The 19,708-nt window shown below is 38.7% G+C and overlaps 1 protein-coding gene across 1 annotated transcript in view; it reads right to left on the reverse strand.

Annotated features, from left to right (window-relative positions):
- LOC116267077 (uncharacterized) overlaps positions 1–19,708 on the reverse strand; it is a 49,216-nt gene that overhangs the window by 5,811 nt on the left and 23,697 nt on the right. Inside the window, exons 7-12 of the mRNA XM_031648637.2 lie at positions 13,638–13,715; positions 11,251–11,336; positions 10,999–11,047; positions 2,365–2,421; positions 2,160–2,290; positions 1,952–2,035 (exon numbers count right to left, since the gene is read on the reverse strand). Coding sequence (XP_031504497.1) covers positions 1,952–2,035; positions 2,160–2,290; positions 2,365–2,421; positions 10,999–11,047; positions 11,251–11,336; positions 13,638–13,715 — 485 coding nt within the window. The remainder of the gene's footprint in view (positions 1–1,951; positions 2,036–2,159; positions 2,291–2,364; positions 2,422–10,998; positions 11,048–11,250; positions 11,337–13,637; positions 13,716–19,708) is intronic.

Below are 19,708 nucleotides of genomic sequence, written 5' to 3' on the forward strand. Positions count from 1 at the left end.
AAATTGCCTATTGATTTGTAGAAATCTCGCTTCTGATACTTGAGAATATGTGGTAGCAAGTACATTCCACAACTCAAGTGTTGAAAGATCATCAACACCCGCCAAAACTTCCTCTGATAGTGATGGAGGTGATATTAGCAACGAGAGATTGATCATGAGCCATCCACATCTCATATTCAGGATTGATTTCTACAATGGTCTCTTGAACTTGCCCTCCAACATTCTTCACCTCTCGCATAATCCATTCAGGTGGCGCAAGTGTGGTGCCATTGAGATGTCCATAAAGACAGTGACTTTTGATGAACGGGACTATTTGACGTTTCCATGTCAAATAATTGGTATGATTTAGATTTTGTGAGATGAGTTGGGAGAGGAAATTAGACGACAAGATGCTGGAATTGTGGTGGGGATCCATAAATGCAATAATCAGAAAATAAGGGGAAAATAGAAATTTTGAGATTAGGGTTACGTGGCTGACGGTAGGGCAGATTAGGACAGATTAGGGCAGATGGTAGGATTAGAGCAGATTAGGGTAGACGATAGGATTAGGGCAGACGGTAGAATTAAGGCAGATTAGGGCAGAAAATTTGGGGATTAAGGTAAGGGCAGATGGGGATTAGGGCAGAAAAGAAACAAAGATTAGGGCAAAAATTAGAGATTTTTACCGGACATTTTCAGTGGCAAAACCCTGCTCTGATACCATGTAAGATTTTGATATCTAATACCAAACCACCGAATGAAGTTAGATGCAAGAGGAGTAAGAGAAAAGTGGGTTGCACGTCCAAGCAAGAGAGAGATGAAAGAGAGCAGCAACAACTGACGTCTGCCTCTTGTTATCATTATATACTAATAATGATTTATGGTACATCATAAAATACACAAAATAACATTAAGATTTACAAATATGCCACTGCCCATGATGTGTTGGGCGTGTGGATCAAATGGGTCGGGTCTGGGTGACCCGATCCATATTGTACAAACTTAACATATGTGTGTGTGTGTGTGTGTGTGTTTGTGTCCAAGTGTCCAACTTTTTAAAGCTAGCCGTATCCAACATCCATATCTGTGTTCGACACTGACAGCCTTATCCACGTCCATGCAACATAGCTAGGAAATATCTGAAAAGGATAACGTTATACACCACCTAGGTGAAGAAGGTAGGAAGAACAGCATCAAGAAAATTACGAGGTAAAGCACGATCAAAAGTTTCTACTTTCTACAGAATCTACACAATAAAAAGTAAGAGGAACAATAAGTTAGCATCAAATGTACTTCTTGCAACTGAGAGATAAGTGAATCACATATTTAGTTCTAAAGAATGAATAGGTACGTCAAAGAAAAAAAGAATTAATTTCCTTAAACCAAGTGTGGTAGAAGATAACTTGTAACAAAATAATAGTGATGGATGTTTCTGATATTTCAAAAGTCAAGACTACCACAAGATTTACAGTAGAAAAGGTTTCAATAGGCATCAATGTAAACAATCAGAATGGCAACGCAAATATCGCAATCATGCCATAAAATACAAAAGAACCACATGTCTTGTATTTTAAAATTTTATCACTTTGCCGTCCAACTAAAATAGATTCTTCACACGGACTGCATGGCACTTCCCCCTGAAGCAGATCCATATTTTTCATGAATCACAAAACATAATGGATGTATGGTTGTGGTTTATTCCTTCAAAAAGCCTGCATAGTGATAAAACTAGATCCAGTCCAACATGTCCGAGAGATGAATAAACAGCTGAGAAGCATCACATGTGGGTCCTTTAGAATGAAACTTATCAGTAGGAAAAAAATATTCTAACCCAATCTCCTTTAGGTAAAATGGATTTTACAAAACCGTACTCAAACTAACCATAGTTCAGTCTGAATACGACCATAAGAACCTTGGCTAAGAAAAAGTAAGATGCTATCAGCCACAAAGGTAGTGAAAAAAGAGCACGTGCCAGATATGAGAAGCACCCATTCCTTCAAAGTAAGCCAAGTGCCCTCCGTGAGTAGTAGTAGCCAAAACAATGTTCTTGTTTCCTCTAACAAAAAAGAAAAAACATTATTATTAATATTAGATGAAATCTTGAAATTGACTTCAAATAAGCAGTAAATTGTTGACCCAATGACCCTTCCAACTACCATAAGATGGTTACAAGGTGATACCTGCATTCATCCCATGGGATTGCTTCTTTTGTGCAGACTGGGTCATCCAAAGCACTAATACAGAGCAATGGAACTGAAACATTTTCAACGTAACTAACACTGCTACACCTCCTATAATATGTATCCACGGTCTAAAAGGAAGGAGGATTAGTAACTCAGAGGCTACCAACGAAATTGGCATAGTGCATAGATTATGAGTACATACCTCAAATTTTCCAACAAGGCATGTTACATAATTGTCAAAGTCTCTAACCGAACGTGACTATGAAACAAGTAACAGATATTTAATTAGGAAAGGAAAATAAGTACATTAAGTAGCAGATTATTTGCAATATTGAATTATCAAGAAACTAAGAAGATTTGTACTGCCAGAAAAATATGTCAAAGTGCACCAATTAGACATACTGAAAACTAGAAGCATACGGTTCCCGTTCATAGCCAATACAATGAATTGTGCATTAAGAAGCTTAGAAAACATAAACCCAGACTGAACTGAATATTCAAACGTAGAACATTCTTTTCCTTGTGAAAATATGTGGATTAGTCAGTCTGGATTCAGTGTTTTAAATCTACTTTAACATGCTAAACAGTGAATGTTTCAGGTAAACACAATAAAATCGATCAAATACCAACGCACTTCAGCTTAGAACTATTCTCTCTTCATACCTACCCTCTTTGCCTTGATTGACAAATGATGCATCAACATTAGGTACTTGGCCTTCCCCATTTCTCACTTAAGCGCTTGTTCAACGTCACGAAGGCTAAACCTAAAATTGTCATGGTAGACAGATTTTCCCATGACAAGGAGTTGACTAATTTCAAGATGACACATCCATTTAACAGCCTCTAATGATCTATAAAGGGTGGAATTTGATATAACATACGACTCAGTCTCTGTTGTAGGTAAACCCACATTCAGATCCTAATCAATGGTGCTGATCTTTGATGTCATGATCAGTACATCAAAACGATATGGGGGTTATGGCCTTGGAGAGAGGGAGAAAGAGAAATCTCTCATAAACAATTTGCATCATATACTTGTCATATTAAGGCAATAATCTCCTACACACTATATGGTACCATAAAACTCTACACAAGTCTCACTTGGAATTCCGAAGACAAAATGTTATAGCTTGAAAGATGTGTTAGAATGAAGGATCATATTTTGGTTGTATTTTTTTTGCTTTTTTTTGTATCTTGTTTCCTGTATTTTTTTTATCTGTTTCTGTTTCTGTATTTTTATTTTTCATTTTTGTTTCTGCTGAAACATCAACAGTATTTAGGCGCTGAACCCTCCAATGACTAGATTTCCAGCCATTGGAGACTCCAATGACTCTCCATTGACCTTTATATGTTGTAAACTGATTCTTTTGTATCGTTGTTGCTCCACTGGAGCGGTTTGTTGAGATTAATTGAAAGTGTTTCTGATTCAGCTTGAGTATTTCTGTGTATTGACTGCTGGAGATACAGTTTTGCATCTATACCTAATTTCCTTACATGGTATTAGAGCTTGGCTGTATTTGATCGTTCAAACTGTGAAGTCTGCTGTGAAGGAATTTATTCTTTTGCTGCTGACGCAAGGAGGCAATTTGATTGCTGTTTGGTTGCTGATTGTCAACCACATTTGCAAGTGTGATGAGGACTTCTTTTCTCCATCATTCAGACTGCATGAATATTTGAGGATCCAATAGCTGAATGGAAGATTTTGTGGTCTTTCTATCAGCATCTCAAGCTTCATTTCTGGGTGTGTTGTATTTCTGCCACATTCGGAAGTTAATTTTCTTAGAATGGAAGAAACGGAAGATTTGTCTTTGCAGTCATTTCTTAAGCTCTCTTCTACCAACTACACGACATGGATGTCCACTATGAAACAAACATAGGAGGTAAGGGCCTCTTGGGATACATAGATGGCTCCGACAGTGAGCCCACTTTGAGCCTTACAAAAACGATAGACAGCAAACCAAAAGAACTGGAAGGGACTGAAAAATAAAAAGCAATTACAGACTATGAGAAAAAGTGCAATTAAATCACAAAATTATGGGCTGCTCAATAGTGTTGATACTTCCATGCTCAGCTCGCTAAGTTTGATGTAGCTTATAAGGCATGAGAGTTTCTTAAAGAAATGTATTCCAAGATTCTTATGGAGAATTCTCATAGTTACGAGATCAACTATATATATTTGAGCCAAAATGGAAAGATCTAGAAGATATACTGCTAAGAGAAAAACAAATTCAAGAAGATAAACTTTACTCTTTTCTCATGGGATTAAGACTTGAATTGGATATCGTGAAAATTTATCTTTCGTATAGATCTACAGTTGCATCTATAAATGAAGGCTCGCTAAGCTGATAATGAAGGTTTAGCTAGTGTTGATCGCTCAATATGGGCCCCGTAGCATGCGATATGTCTCGTATAGGTTTGATCTGCGCATGTGTCATAAGTGTATAGCTTGTATCGTGTGATATGGGAGCTATATCGTACGATACGGATTACGGACGATACCTCCCCGTATCGTACAAGGACAAAATGGAAAAAGGACTAGTGGCCCCTCTTTTCTTGCTTCTTTATAAAACAGCTCTCCTATACTGCTTTCTAAACAACTCTTAAGAGCTTTGGGAGGGGAAGGTTTTGCTAGTTTTCTAGAAACATCAACCATATGTTGGTAGGGACATTCCACTTGAAGGCATTAAACAATTAATGAAGAAGCTGATGATGAAAATGAAGATGATGATAATTATTATAGATTGATGATAATCACGATATTTGGCACTTGGCAGTAGATAATTATATGTTATAAACTTGTGATATAATCTAAAACACTTTAAACTTAAGATGGATGTTTATTATATTATTCGGAACCTATGATTTCTCATTTTTGAAAATATCGATGATATGTTATAACTTATGAATGATGAATGATGAATGTTATTTATATGTGAAGAGTTTTTTTTTATATATATATGGAATACATTTTTCCTGAATTTTTCTCTATTTTTCCTAATCCTTTCAATTTTTTTAAATTAAAAATTAATTTTACGATATGCTATACTACAGTTATGATATGTTACTGTAGAAACAGTAAAAGAGTAGAATAATGAACGAACACGGATGTAATGTGGAAAACCCCTCAACTAGAGGGAAAAAACCACGGGTGAAGAGGACTCGTGCTCACTAGCAACCAAACACTCTCTCTCTCTTAGATTCTCATTTTCACTGAAAAGAGGGATTACAAGGGTATAAATAAAACCCAACAACAATACAAAGCGGATCAGGTCCAGACCCAGACCTGAAACAACCAAACTTGTCAACACTCCCCCTCAAGTTGGGCACACACTCAAGTTGGACATACAGATCAAACATGCCCAACTTGGATACATTTCTCTCAAATGAAGTTGAAGACACGGCTTTGGTCAGAACAGCAGCTGTCTGGTCCTCAGATTTCATGTAAGGAAGAACAAGTTCTTTAGCATCAATTCTTTCTCGAATGAAATGTCGATCAATCTCAACATGCTTTGTTCTATCATGTAGCACAGATTTGTTGGCCAAGTTGATTGCTGACTTGTTATCACAATACATCTTCATTAGTTCTTCAATCTTTATACCAATATCAGTCAACAATACTTTCAGCCACAAAAGCTCAGAAACTCCCATAGCAACTGCTCTGTATTCTACTTCAGCACTGGAACAAGAGCAAATGTCTTGTCTCTTACTCCTCCACACTACAAGATTCCCTCCCAAATAGATACAGTAGCCTGAGGTGGACCTCCTAGTGTCAATATAGCCTGCCCAGTCTGCATCTGAATAACCTTCAACTCCAAGAGTGTATTGCTTAACAAAGAGGAGACCCTTGCTAGGATTCCTCTTCAAGTAACACAAGATCCTGTCGAAAACCTTCAAGTGAGCATCCGTGGGATACGCAAAAAGGAAGAGACTCATAGAATGGCAGAGGCCAATAGAGCTTTTGCACATTTTCGTTAATCCATGAATAGGATCAAACCTTATTCCATTCCATGGTATTTCTATGAGATTCCTCTTTCTTATTCTTAAGCAAGCCCCCGAGAGGGCTTAGTTACTCCATGATTTATGTTTCATCTTTCTTCTCCTGCATGAACTGACTCATCACATTCACAGCGAAGCTAATATCAGGTCTAGTGAGAGTAAGATAAATCAACTTCCCCACAAGACGTTGATATCTTCCCTTGGCCTCTTCACAGAGAGGCTCCCCATCTCTAAGACTCAGTTTGTGTCCAGCATCTAGAGGAGTAGAAGCCGGTCTACACCCCAGTTTTCCGGTCTCCTTTAACAAATCTAGAGTGTACTTCCGTTGATTTAGCACAAGGCTAGTGTAACGCTCGGCCTTTTTGCAGGACGGGTCGGGTCAGGGTCCAGACCCGGACCCGAGCTCCACGCGCGTTAGGAGCCCCGACGCCGCAGCCCGTCTCCCCTTCCTTGTCTCCTTCTTCTCCCTCGTTTCCCCTCTTCGTCTCTCCCTCACCCACGACCGAAACTCAGCGAAGCGGAAGAAGGCGACGGTGACGGCGGCAGCTCGCGGGTAAGCTCCCTCTCTCGCCCTCTCTGCCTGTTTTTCCCCTCCTTTCCTGCGCATCCCTCCCTCTCTACAACGCTCTCTCTCCTCCCACACGCTGTCCCTCTCCTCCTTGCCCGAGCTCTCTTCCCTTCTTCTCTCGCCTCCTTCTCCTTTCTCCCTCGCCTGCTCCTCCTTCCTCTTCTTTCTTCTCCTCCTCCTTCCCACGCAGGCCCTTCCCTCACCGTCCGACCCCTACCCCTTTGTCTGTCTCCCATCTCTGTCGAAGTTTTCTCCCTACTCATTCTCGTGCTCTTTCTCAGTTCTCAGCCTCCCCCAATCGAACCAATATTTTAGCCGAACTCCTCCTCTTGAGCACGTTCTTGCTTGTTCTCTTTACTAGTGGCTGTTGGATTGGAATTTCGGTTTGAGGGTGCATCATTCTCTTTGTATCAGTGAATAGAAGGCGTTGGTGGTGGCGGCTTGGCACAATTTCTGCCATTTGGGGACCGACTGTATGCTTGAGGTGGCTGTTTGAGGCATCACAGCAGTTTGGACACTTAGATTGGGGTGAGCAAAGCCTTTTTGAGCTTAGATTATTGGATATTATATAGTAGAGCATGTATAATTATTGCTTGAGCATGTTAGAGTTTAGAATTGATGATTTGGGACGCATGGTTAGGATTGTAATGTTGTGGAGAAGTGTAGGACTGTCTTTGTGAACGCTTGGGAGCGTCTTTGTCGACGTGAGTAGTATGTATGGGAAGGAAGAAGGGTACATGTTGGGAAGACACCTTCACTAAGGAAGCAAGAGAAAAATGGATTAGTGATCGATTCAAATCGATGGTGCGAAGCTTAAACCTCTGGTGGTGACCTCTAGGATTGAGGAGAGACCCTCTTGAGGGCTTTGTGGGTGGAGACTACCTGTCGACACCCTCTTGAGGCGACGACACGTGTCTCAAGGATTTTATTGTGTATTTGTTCGTTTTGTTTGATTTGTGTAGGTATCTAGTAGAAACTTTATTTTTGTTTATGTTTTCAGGTGCACCGGGCTCATCCTGTCGACCTTGAGTTCGAAGCTTGAGGCATTTTGAAGAATTTGGTGAGCGCGCCACAGGTATGGCGACATTCCAGGCAAATCCCTGCCTGGGGCAAATGTGTGATTGTGTGCTTCTAGGATCAAGGGATCATAGGATTGTGATGTTAATTGATTGACTGTTTTGTAAATGAGTATATGTATGTTGCTTATATGATATGAATGGAATAGAAAGATTATTAGTTATTCGTTTTGAAAATGTTACGCATTGGCATGTGCATGCTAGAATGGATATCTGTTTAGGACAGATGAGGCGGGGTATCGAGTCGAGCGTCTCATCGACCCCAATTGTGCATTAGAAAGCATCATAGAATGATAACTGCATACGACAGCTACGAGCCAACCGCAGATCGAGACTACTCTCTGTGGATTGGCTAAGTTTTTCTCAAAGAGGTGATTGACGCGATTGATGTGATGATTGATATGAATGTGTATGTTGTTGCATATCCATTGCCATGGGCAATGATGCAAATGGATGATTGGGAGGGTAGTTGTACCCGTATGGTATGACGGCTAGCAATGACTGTTACTGTATGTATAGACCTCATGTGGAGGTAATCGGAGGTGTGGGTGCACTCGTGAAGTGTACTAACCTCATGTGCTAGCCAGTCATCTTGTGAATATGTAACCATAATGATAAGAATGAATAACTAAGAGATTAGAGGTCAGTGGGATGTGGCTATGTGTTTGGGAGACGTCCCCCCCCTTGTTTGCCACTGGTCTCGCCTGTCAGAGCGCAGGCAGTGCAAGGCCCCAGGGTTCTGTTGTGTGTTGTGCTTGGAGCGTTGGGCTCCCGCCTTTCCAACCTGGGTGTCCTAGGGAAGGTTGAGTATCTCACCTTGGACTTCACACATCCAGGGATGAGTGCTCTACCGCTGCAGCGGGTGAAATGGATCCATACTGTTATGGGCCACCACGGGGATTGTCTCTCGGCTGTAGGCCGCCCGCGGTGTGCACGTGCCTGTGTTGCACCCACAGGAACTGTTAATGCACTAAAGTTAATGAAAATGTAATGTGTTTGATAGAATGCATGTGACTGACGTACATGTGATTGATATGAATGCAAGTATTATGTTTTAGCTTGCTTCGCATGTGACTGATGTTGTGTTAGGGTGGCCATCAAGTGGCTTTTACGTGTCGTACTCAGGCACGACATGATGATAGATGGGTTGACATTTGTTCTTTTGCTTGAGCCTTACTTGAGAGGGTTGGGCATTTTCCTGGCTTGTTGCCATACTGCGAAGGCTGAGCCTTCAGTTGTTTTCTTTTTCAGGTTTTGGCGGACCCGGGGCAACAGGTTGAGCAGATGGCTTCACTCACGTCCTACTGGGGAGGTTTTGGGATTGTCGTTGTAGTGCCGACGCGTCATGTTTTGGTTTTATTGATGTCCCCTTTTTGTTATGCATCAACGTTATGATTTTGGGGCATTTTGGTCATGCACATATATGTGAATTTTTATGAAACAAAATGGTTATATAAATGAAAGTTCGCTCCATTGTTTTGAATTGCTTGGCTCATTGTCTTTTTGAATTGTTGGGTAGTCACACCTCGATGCTTTATGTTTAGAAAAAAAAAAAAAAAGGGTTTGAGGGTTAAAAAGGTCTGGGTGTGACAGTTAGTACCAGACCTAGCAATTTCAATGCCAAGGAAATATTTCAACTTACCAAGGTCCTTGAGATCAAACTCGATCGCCAACAGTTTCTTTAATTTAGTTATTTCATCTTCATCGTCACTTGTGACAATCATATCATCAACATATACCAACAGAAGAGTAACCTTTTGCTCATTCCTCTTCACAAAGAGTGTATGATCTCCATTCCTTTGATGATATCCATATTGTCTCATTACAAGTCTAAGTCGTTCAAATCATGCTCGAAGGGATTGCTTAAGCCCATATAGAGTTTTCCTTAGCTTGCAACGTTTTCCAGGTTCCTCAGGGGAGTTTTTAAGGGGAAATGGTATTCCTAAGGAAACCTTTCAGGAGCCCTCTCTGTGTCCCTCTGATGACCCATGATGGTGGAGTCTCCAGCGAAACTGACAATAAGCTCCCCTATTTTGAGGCAGTAACCGGCAACCAAAGATGCATGATTCTGTGGAGTATATAAGTTTTTCAAGACTGATTAAAATCTTTACTGTAGATTGTTCTTTAAGTCCTCTGACATTTATAGGGTGTTAGAGTCCATCCTACTTGAAGAGCAGACATCCCAAGATGTGGAATTGTAGGCCCAAATTGTTGAGCTTGTCTGTGATGCCAATTTAACATTTTCACCCAAAACTGACCCCAACTCTCTGTTTGACAGGTCTCAATACACCCCATACCTTTCATGGTTCACCTCTTAAGAAGGCTATGAACCTGGAAATTTATAGTGTGAGATATATATATATATGAGTTTCTCTGAAATTTTTTAATTTGGGTCTATTTTCAGGTTCTTTCTCATATATGTGTGTGTCGTAAGGGCAAAGATGTTGCAGGATCAATTCAATGTGAGCATGAATCATGTTATTGCTGTTTTATGTGTCTACGCTTGTGTTTGTTATTGTTGTTTTATGTGCTACATCAATCTTTCTCTTTCTAGAAAATCTAGAAATATGTTTCTTATATCAAACTAAGAAATATATTTCTAGAAATCTGGAAATATGTTTCTTTACCATCAAACACAGAAATATATTTCTGAAAATATATTTCTCAGTCATCACACACACATCAAAATGAGCACCAGAAAGATTTTTCTCATTCCATTTTTTCAGGAAATATATTTCCAGAAATATACTTCCAATTCCATATTTTCAGGCCATCAAACACTACCTAACTGATTAGCCGCACTGGGCCACTGAAGAAAAATGATTTTTTGAGTTGTTACTTTAGTAATTAAGAGGACCTGGTTATTGTTTGAACTTGATTAGTCCAACTGACCAAGAACCGAATTAAGGAAGAAAGAATTTAGGAAAGGAGAAAGAGAGAAAGAGTGAGATCTTTATTCTGCACTGTGTTTTTGTATTACAGGTCTGTTTATACTCTTGGGTCATTCAGCTGAAACAGGTCCCTTTCTTGACCTGAGACCTTACGAACACCCAATCTATCATATGCTCAAACCAACCCATTTTATCAACTAGACTTGGTTTCTCTTCTTCCCATCTGTGGATGCAGTTGGGAACATATACAGTAATACATATACAAATTGAATAGTGTCATTGGGATCAAGGAGTTAGGAAGAAACCTTTCTAATACAGTCCCAGTCCACAAGGCGTGACAGTATTGGTTGATGCCTGCAATAAGAATATTAAAGTAAATGCATGGTATATCCTTGGGAAAGATGGGAAAGTTGGAAGTTCACTAAACAAAGAGTTGAATGACAAAAACAAAAATCAATAGTAAAACTTCGGGTAGATAATTTGACAGCTTTGATGATTTAAAACATAAATGTACTTGAGCAAAATCGGAATCCTAATAAGGTTTTCCAAGGAAATACAATTGTGCATAACCCTGTAGTCCGATAGTAAGAATTCTATCATAGAACTTCTGGGTAAGTCGACGGTTGATAAATCTGTCACAAACCTGGAATACAACAACGAGTCATTAGTTTCTAATATAGTGCTTGTTCACAAGAAATTACTAATTTTCAACCAATTTCCACAGAAATCTATAACACGACAGCATAGTACACAGATAAAGCAGGTTGAGAGAATAACAATTTCTGGTGTCATCACAAAGTACTTAAAGTGAGGTTCTATTAGTTGAATACACACTATCTCATACTTAAAAAGCCAAATTCCTAAACGCATATCAAATCAGCTTAGTTTTCAACTTTTCATCTCAAACTTCCAAACCAATATCACCACGATCTATCTGGACAAGCTTCATGTTTAGCTTAGGAGACTAGCATTAATGACATTGCCTAACTTCACAGTTCTCCTTGGCAGAAAAGGAGACAAAGACTGATATTCCTTATTTTTATTGACTGATATTCTTATTCTCATTGACTTCTTGACTGGAAATGTGCAATAGCTAAACCAGGCTTGAAGGACATATCTTGTTCATGTTTCCAGCCTCCAGTTGCTACTTACTATCTTTACGTCCCTGGAGTGTACAACATAACTTACATATTTCACATGGAATTTACATGTGAAAAGTTACAGGGAAAAGGTCCATAGAGCTAATGACATAATTTTTGTACTACACATGATTTGTCTAGGTTCTCATAGTTTGATGATTCAAGAAAAGAACTTAAATTCATATTCATGGACATTGTCTATTTAGGTCTGGTAGCATTTTTCAAGGTTGCACTGCATGGGAAATCCTAACATTCTCTATATAGGCTTAGTATCATTTGCCAAGGTTGCACAGTGAGTCAAATAAGAGGGATGTTTTTGTCATTCTTTCCTGAACAGGAACCAATGCCAACCTGATCTCCAATACATTTTACTGTCATGTCTGACCCATTTAGAATCCTGGCATTGTTACAAGCGACTAAAATGTGTTGGTCTTTTTGGCAAAAGTCCTTTGTTTTTTATACCAACTATATAGCATATAGTCATTTAATGATTCAACAGAAACCATTTTATATTAGTCAGCTCCATTTTATGATAGACGATGTTTATCATCATTTTGTCTTGTCTGACCTATACTGGACAGGATCATTTATTTGTGTGCTCCTGGTGGAAGTTCTGGAAGTTACACATAACTTTGACTGTTCTCGTGTTTTAAACGGTGAGGTTTTTCTTAGGTATAATACAACAAGCTTGAAAAAAAGAAAAATACAGTAAATTTTTAAAAAAATTAAGGGAAAATAATATAAGTGAGAAACTAATAATACAAACATCAAACAATAAATAATAAACAAAAATAAAAATAAGAAAATGAAAAAAAGTAGTTTGGCATTAAAAAAACACGTAAAAATGCCTAAAATGAAAAAAAGGGAATAAAAATGTGAAAAGAACGTGCTTACACTTTTTCATTTTCGCATTTTTTGAAAAAATGGCATTTTTTTAAAGTTTTAAAACACTGACTTATTTCTCGTGTTTTATATGCTTTTTTTTTTTGGAAAAAAAAGTGTTTTTTGTGACTGCTAAGAACCAATACTTCTCTTGGATTCTTTTGAATAATTCCCTAGAGTATTGACGGCTTGACGCCACAAAATTTGCTCTACGTATGCCCATTGAACAATATAGGACAAGCTTCTATAGGATTCATGGGTTCTCAACTAACTCTTGAATAGGTTTTCTGCAGACCTGGAGGACAATTCTGTGATGAATATCAATGCTTCTGACTATCATGGGTTTCCACATAAAACCAGAAGGTGCATATGTTTCATATGGTTCATATAAATATGGAAGAACCATTAAAAGAGAAATTTTATCACATCATCTTATGCCAGCAACTTCATATTCATTTTTCACATGAACTATCGAAATATCAATTGTGAATTTTACTTCAAATGATTAATTATTTGACAGCCAAGAAAGTCAGCTTCTGAGACAGGAAGTTGTGAAGTTGTAGAGCTAGAGCCTACACAATTGGCAAAGAACAGGAAAATAGAAAACATTCAAATTTCTAAAGCAGGAAACAGTCAAGCCACAGATATTTTCTTCTTGAAAACAGAGTGCTGATTCCAGTGTCTCGTTTTCTATTAATGATATCATGTAAAAAGTTGCCTCTACTCTGCAGTATTGGTGCTGGCAGGATATATTACTACATGGCACAGACTATACCCTAGAATAGAAATAAAAGACTCAAACGAATTTGAAAAAGTTTTCTGCAGACCGGTTTTAGAGGCCCTGGAAAACTATCAATTGCATTTCCAAAACGACCAATCCATTCAGGAGGAAGATTAATTCATCGATTTCATCATCCACTCACCACAAGATCCCAAGGAGAACAGACAGAAACAGCACCAGCGATTGGAGCACCATCTTGTTCCTCCCCAAGGTACTTTACCTGAACAAAGAACATGAAGATTCAAATGCAGCCGAACATGATGACGTGTCAATAATTATATTTAAAAACTGCACTTTCATGAGTATTTATCTACTGACAGTAAAATGAAAAAAAAGATGCACATTTCAGCAACTAAAGGACTGGATGAATTGGAAAGGAGCATTATTGGAAATAGGAATGTACCTGCAGTCTAAACAGTTTTATGAAGTTCCTTTCCATGTGACCAATGCATACAACTAGGTTATTAAGACAACTGCTGTTATTAATACACCTAGGTGTGAAACCCTAGTTTGGACAGGGGCTAATTCACATGTTAACAAGTTTGAACATTCTTTGGCAAGAACCCTAGGTGTGAAACCCTAGTTTGGCAGAAGAAATGAGAGATGAGAGGAGAAGGGAACCCTAGGCGTGAAACCCTAGATCACACAGCCCTAGGTCTAAAGCTCTGATACCATGTTGAATATTGGAGGAAGGGGACGAGAGAGAGAGAGAGGGAGAGAGAGAGAGAGAGAGAGGAAAACTCTTTCTTGCTTATTCACGTGACCCTAATCTCATATTAAAAGAGATTAGGGTAGGCAACATAACAATTACAAAATCAGTCCACTAAATATAAGAAAATATTTAAAGAACTACTATTCAACTTTCTAATATTGCAGAAACACTCTTGTGATAGAAATGTAGCACCAATATCTGTAACCCGAAAACAGCACTCACGCAGGAAGATAGAGAGAGAGAGAGAGAGAGAGAGAGAGAATGAAAACAAGAAGAAACTGAGGAGAAGAAGCCGTAGCCAAAATGGTTTGCACGGCCTCTATTTATAATCTCATTTTCAGAATTCTAAGAGTCTCCAATCGTAGAATCCTAAGAGATTTCACAAGCTCCAAGGACATTAATTACATCATAGAAACCTAAGAGACTTCACATATTACAAGGATATTAACTACAACATAGAATCCTAGGAGACTTCCCATATAACAAGGATATTAACTATAACATAGAATCCTAGAAGACTCTTCACATGTTACAAGGACATTAAATATTTTAACACATTCTACAAGGAGGTGGAATCCTAAGAGACTCCTCTTCAACGTGCTGGTGAAGGCTTTATATTTTAACACCCTCCCTCAAGTTGTGCATGGTTTTGCACCATGTACAACTTGCCTTTTAGAAACCAGAATCGTTCCTTTGTTAATCCTTTTGTAAATAAGTCTGCAACTTGTTCATCTGTACGAACATAAATAGGCTGAATTTCCTTGTCTTCCACCTTTTGTCTAACAAAGTGTTGATCAATCTCAATGTGCTTTGTTCGACCATGTTGTACGGGATTAAAGGCAATGTTAATAGCGCTTTGATTATCGCACATTAACATTGATGTTTTAATCTTTTCTCCAATGTCTTCTAGCAAATGTCTAACCCATGTAACTTCAGCAGTACCTGCAGCCATGCATCTGTATTCAGCTTCAGTGCTGGATCTTGCTACTGCCTTTTGCTTTCGACAACTCCAAGACACAAGATTACGTCCAATGAAAATACAAAAACCAGAAATGGACTTTCTTTGATCGGGATCTCCAGCCCAATCTGCATCTGTGAATGTCAGAAGTTGATGTCCAGTAGTTATATTTTCACTCTTACCATAAACTAAGCCATCTCCTGCTGTCCCTTTAAGATATCTTAATATTCTTTTGACAGCATCCATGTGAGTATCTCTAGGTGCATGCATAAATTGGGATACTTGATTCACAGCATATATAATATCTGGTCTAGTAAATGTAAGATATTGAAGTGCCCCAACAATACTTCGATATTGCGTAGGATCTTCATATAACTCCCCATCTTGAGCACTTAGTCTTTGATTTAGAACACTAGGAGTTCCAACAGGCTTACAATCAGACATACCTGACTTTTTCAACAAATCCAACGTGTATTTCTGTTGTGTCAATGTGAGGCGATTATTGTGCCTATCAATCTCCACTCCAAGAAAGAATCGTAAATCACCAAGCTCTTTCATTTTGAAGTTATGCATCATCAAAACTTTAGCTTCTTCTATGTGTTTTTCTGAATTGCCTGTGATAACAATATCATCAACATATATAAGAAGTAAAGTAAATATGTTTTCCTTTCGATAAATGAAAAGAGAGTGATCTAGAGGACATCTCCGAAAACCACATTCTTGAATCTTGCAAGAGAAACTGTCAAACCACGAACGTGAGGCCTGTTTAAGTCCATAAATAGATTTTCTTAGTTTGCAAACCCATGCATGAGAGTCTCCTTTCGTGTATCCTGGAGGTTGTTCCATATATACTTCCTCCCTTAAATCACCATGAAGAAAAGCATTCTTCACGTCCATTTGATGTAGTCTCCATCCATATTCAACTGCCAATGATATAATCACGCGAATTGTTCCCATTTTGATCACAGGGCTGAATGTCTCATCATAATCTTCTCCATATTGTTGTGTAAACCCTTTTGCTACTAACCTTGCTTTGTGTCTTTCTATGCTGCCGTCAGGTTTGTATTTAATTTTGTATACCCATTTGGAGCCCACTACGTTCTTTTCGTGTGGCCTCGGAACGATCTCCCATGTTCCACATTCATGCAAGGCATCCATTTCTTCTTTCATAGCCTTTCTCCAATGATGTGATTTTGATGCTTCATCAAATGAAGTAGGTTCTTCCTCCTTGCCAACTTTTGCCATGAATAACTGAAAATCAAGTGATAAAGAATCATAGCTAACCCACCTGTGAATGGGATGACGAATGCGTTGGGATCTTCTAAGGTGGGGCATGTTGTCTTCTTCACTGTGAGCATCTCTGTCCCTTAGTCGTCGACTGTAGATAAGACCCGAATACCGATGTGCATCGTTGCTCTGTTCATTATTGTTTTCGTGATGACTTAATGACTGTGTTGGATCTTCTTGATTTTCACTTTGAGCCATATCCGACGGTTGTATTGCTCTCTCTGAATCTTCACTTTGAGGCACATCATTTTCTATAACAGGATCTGCATTGAATAACTGTGTACTGGTCCAGGGATCATAAGATTCAATGGTCATAGGCATTTCATTTGTATTATCAAAACTATGTTCATCAAAAATGACATTTCTTGAAGTTTTGATACGTTTAGTTGTTGGATCATAACATCGAAAACCTTTATATTCATCAGCATATCCAACGAATCTACATTGAATAGCTTTGTCTTGAAACTTGTTCCTCAAGGCAGCATCAACGTGAACATAGCATACACAACCAAAAACCTTCAAGTTCTTGTAATCAGGTTGTTTGCCTAAGAGTGTAAAATATGGCGATTTAGACATTAAGAGTGTCATAGGCAAACAATTTATTATGTATACAGCAGTATGGAAGGCTTTAGTCCACAAGGAAATGGGCACATTAGTATCATGCATCATGCTCATGGCGCTTTCAACTATATGTCGATGTTTCCGCTCAACTACACCATTTTGTTGTGGTGTGTAAGGGCAGGAAATTTGTCTAGTTATCCCTTTTTCACGTAGAAATTCAATAAAATCAAGCGAGGAATATTCTCCCCCTCCATCACATTGAAAATGCACCACATTGGATGAAAATTTAGTTTGAATCATGGCATAGAAGTTTCGAAATATGTGAGGTACTTCTGATTTGTGTTTCATGAAGTAAATCCAGGTGAAACGTGAGTAAGAGTCAATGAATAAGACATAATATCTTGACCCAGACATGGAATCAATAGGGGCTGGCCCCCATACATCAGAAAAAATAGTTTCAAAAGGTTTGGAAGCCCTTTGATTTATATTATGGAAAGGTAAAACATGACTCTTACAAAGTCCACAACTTGAACATTTTTTGACACTTGAAGTAAGAGGTAAACTTGATCTTGGAATGAGACTATCTGTCACAAGTTTTTCAATGAAATGTCGACCACAGTGTCCTAGCCGACTATGCCACAAATCAGACTCTAAAAATTGGTTAGGGCCCCTTACTTTTGATTGAAAATGGCAAGAACTTGGCACTGATGACGCATTATGAGAAAGAGAAAATGTCTTCAATCCTATATCAAAAGTGGATGAATCCTTGGGTAGACATTCCTTGAGGACGTACATATTCCCTTGACGCTCCCCTCTAGCGAACATTTTCTTCGTTTGGAGGTCCTTGACATAGACAGAAGAAGGTGTGAATTCAACAGAAGAGCTTGTATCATCAATGAGTTTAGAAATGGATATGATGTTCTTTTTGATATTGGGAGCAAGAACAACATTAGACAGTGATAGAGACGAGGATGACAATGGAATATGTGCATTTCCAATATGTGTAATAGGATGAGATTTTCCATCACCTGTTATAATGCAACTTCTACCGTAATGAGGGGATAAGTTAGTCAATTTACCTGCATTTCCTGTCACATGGGTAGCTGCACCTGAATCCAAGAACCATTCTCCCTGCTCATTTTGCTTTATAGTCATCTTTGAGAATGCGGCCATCAATAGCTGTTGCATATCTTCAGCGGTGGATTTAGAACTTTGTCCTCCTTGTTTATAATCATGTCTTACCCCTTTGTTTTTATTTTGAGGATTAAACCAACATTGTGCCTTCATGTGTCCTTTCTTGTTGCACTGAAAACAAATTGGTATTTTTCTTGAAGTATCCAAAAGAGACATACCTTGGTTATGTGGTGTTGGTAGAATGCCACGACCACCATGGTTGGAGTTCCCATGGCTCTTACCAAACTTTACATTCATAGCCAACACATTTTGGGAGTTCCCTTGATCAGTCCTTTCAATGACTCTTTTCATATTCATTTCATGTTGGAGAAGTTTACCTTGTAGTTCGTTGAAGGAAGGCAGAACATGAAGGACCTCAAGAGCTGTAATAAAAGCATGATAATCATGCCCAAGTCCATTCAAGGTTTGCTGCACCTTTTCCTTATCAGAAATGTTATTCCCTGAGGCAGCAAGTTGGTCTGCGACGGCCTTAATACGCCCCAAATAATCCATGATAGACGTTGAACCTTTGCTCAAATTCTGAAATTCTTTCTTTAAGTACATAATTCGAGCTTCTGATATTTGGGAAAAGGTATCAGCAAGGGTTTCCCATAATTCTTCTGCAGTACAATCATCAGAAACTGAAAGTAACACTTGTTGAGATAAAGTGGACAAAATATACGCAACCAGACTTTGATCACGTCTCATCCACATAGCATGTTCAGGATTGTTGTCTTCATGAACAGCAATAACTTCTCCTGCCTCATTTTTTATTTCCTGTAAGACGGATATTGGTGGAGCCTTTGTTGAACCATCGAGATGTCCAAAGAGGCCTTGACTTCTTATGAAAGGCATGATTTGCCTTTTCCAGATCAGATAATTCTCATGGTTGAGTTTTTCGGTAATAAGGTGAGGAAGAAAACTTGAGGACATGCCAGAATGCGAAAGGTTTTCCATGACAGCAGAAAGGAATGGTATATAGGTAGAAGATGAGAGGGAAAGAAGACACGATATAACAAGATGTGTCCTTGGTAAGCAAGAAGAAAAAGGAACAAGAATTGCGCAAGAGACAAGTAAATTCAGGATAGAGACAAGATGAGAAAAGAGTTCTAACCAGATCAGACCTGTTTGGGCATTTCGTTTGGTAGAGATAACGTAACCTGGCGCTCTGATACCATGATAGAAATGTAGCACCAATATCTGTAACCCGAAAACAGCACTCACGCAGGAAGATAGAGAGAGAGAGAGAGAGAGAGAGAGAGAATGAAAACAAGAAGAAACTGAGGAGAAGAAGCCGTAGCCAAAATGGTTTGCACGGCCTCTATTTATAATCTCATTTTCAGAATTCTAAGAGTCTCCAATCGTAGAATCCTAAGAGATTTCACAAGCTCCAAGGACATTAATTACATCATAGAAACCTAAGAGACTTCACATATTACAAGGATATTAACTACAACATAGAATCCTAGGAGACTTCCCATATAACAAGGATATTAACTATAACATAGAATCCTAGGAGACT

The sequence above is a fragment of the Nymphaea colorata genome, chromosome 13 (assembly GCF_008831285.2).
Source record: "Nymphaea colorata isolate Beijing-Zhang1983 chromosome 13, ASM883128v2, whole genome shotgun sequence".
NCBI lineage: Eukaryota > Viridiplantae > Streptophyta > Magnoliopsida > Nymphaeales > Nymphaeaceae > Nymphaea > Nymphaea colorata.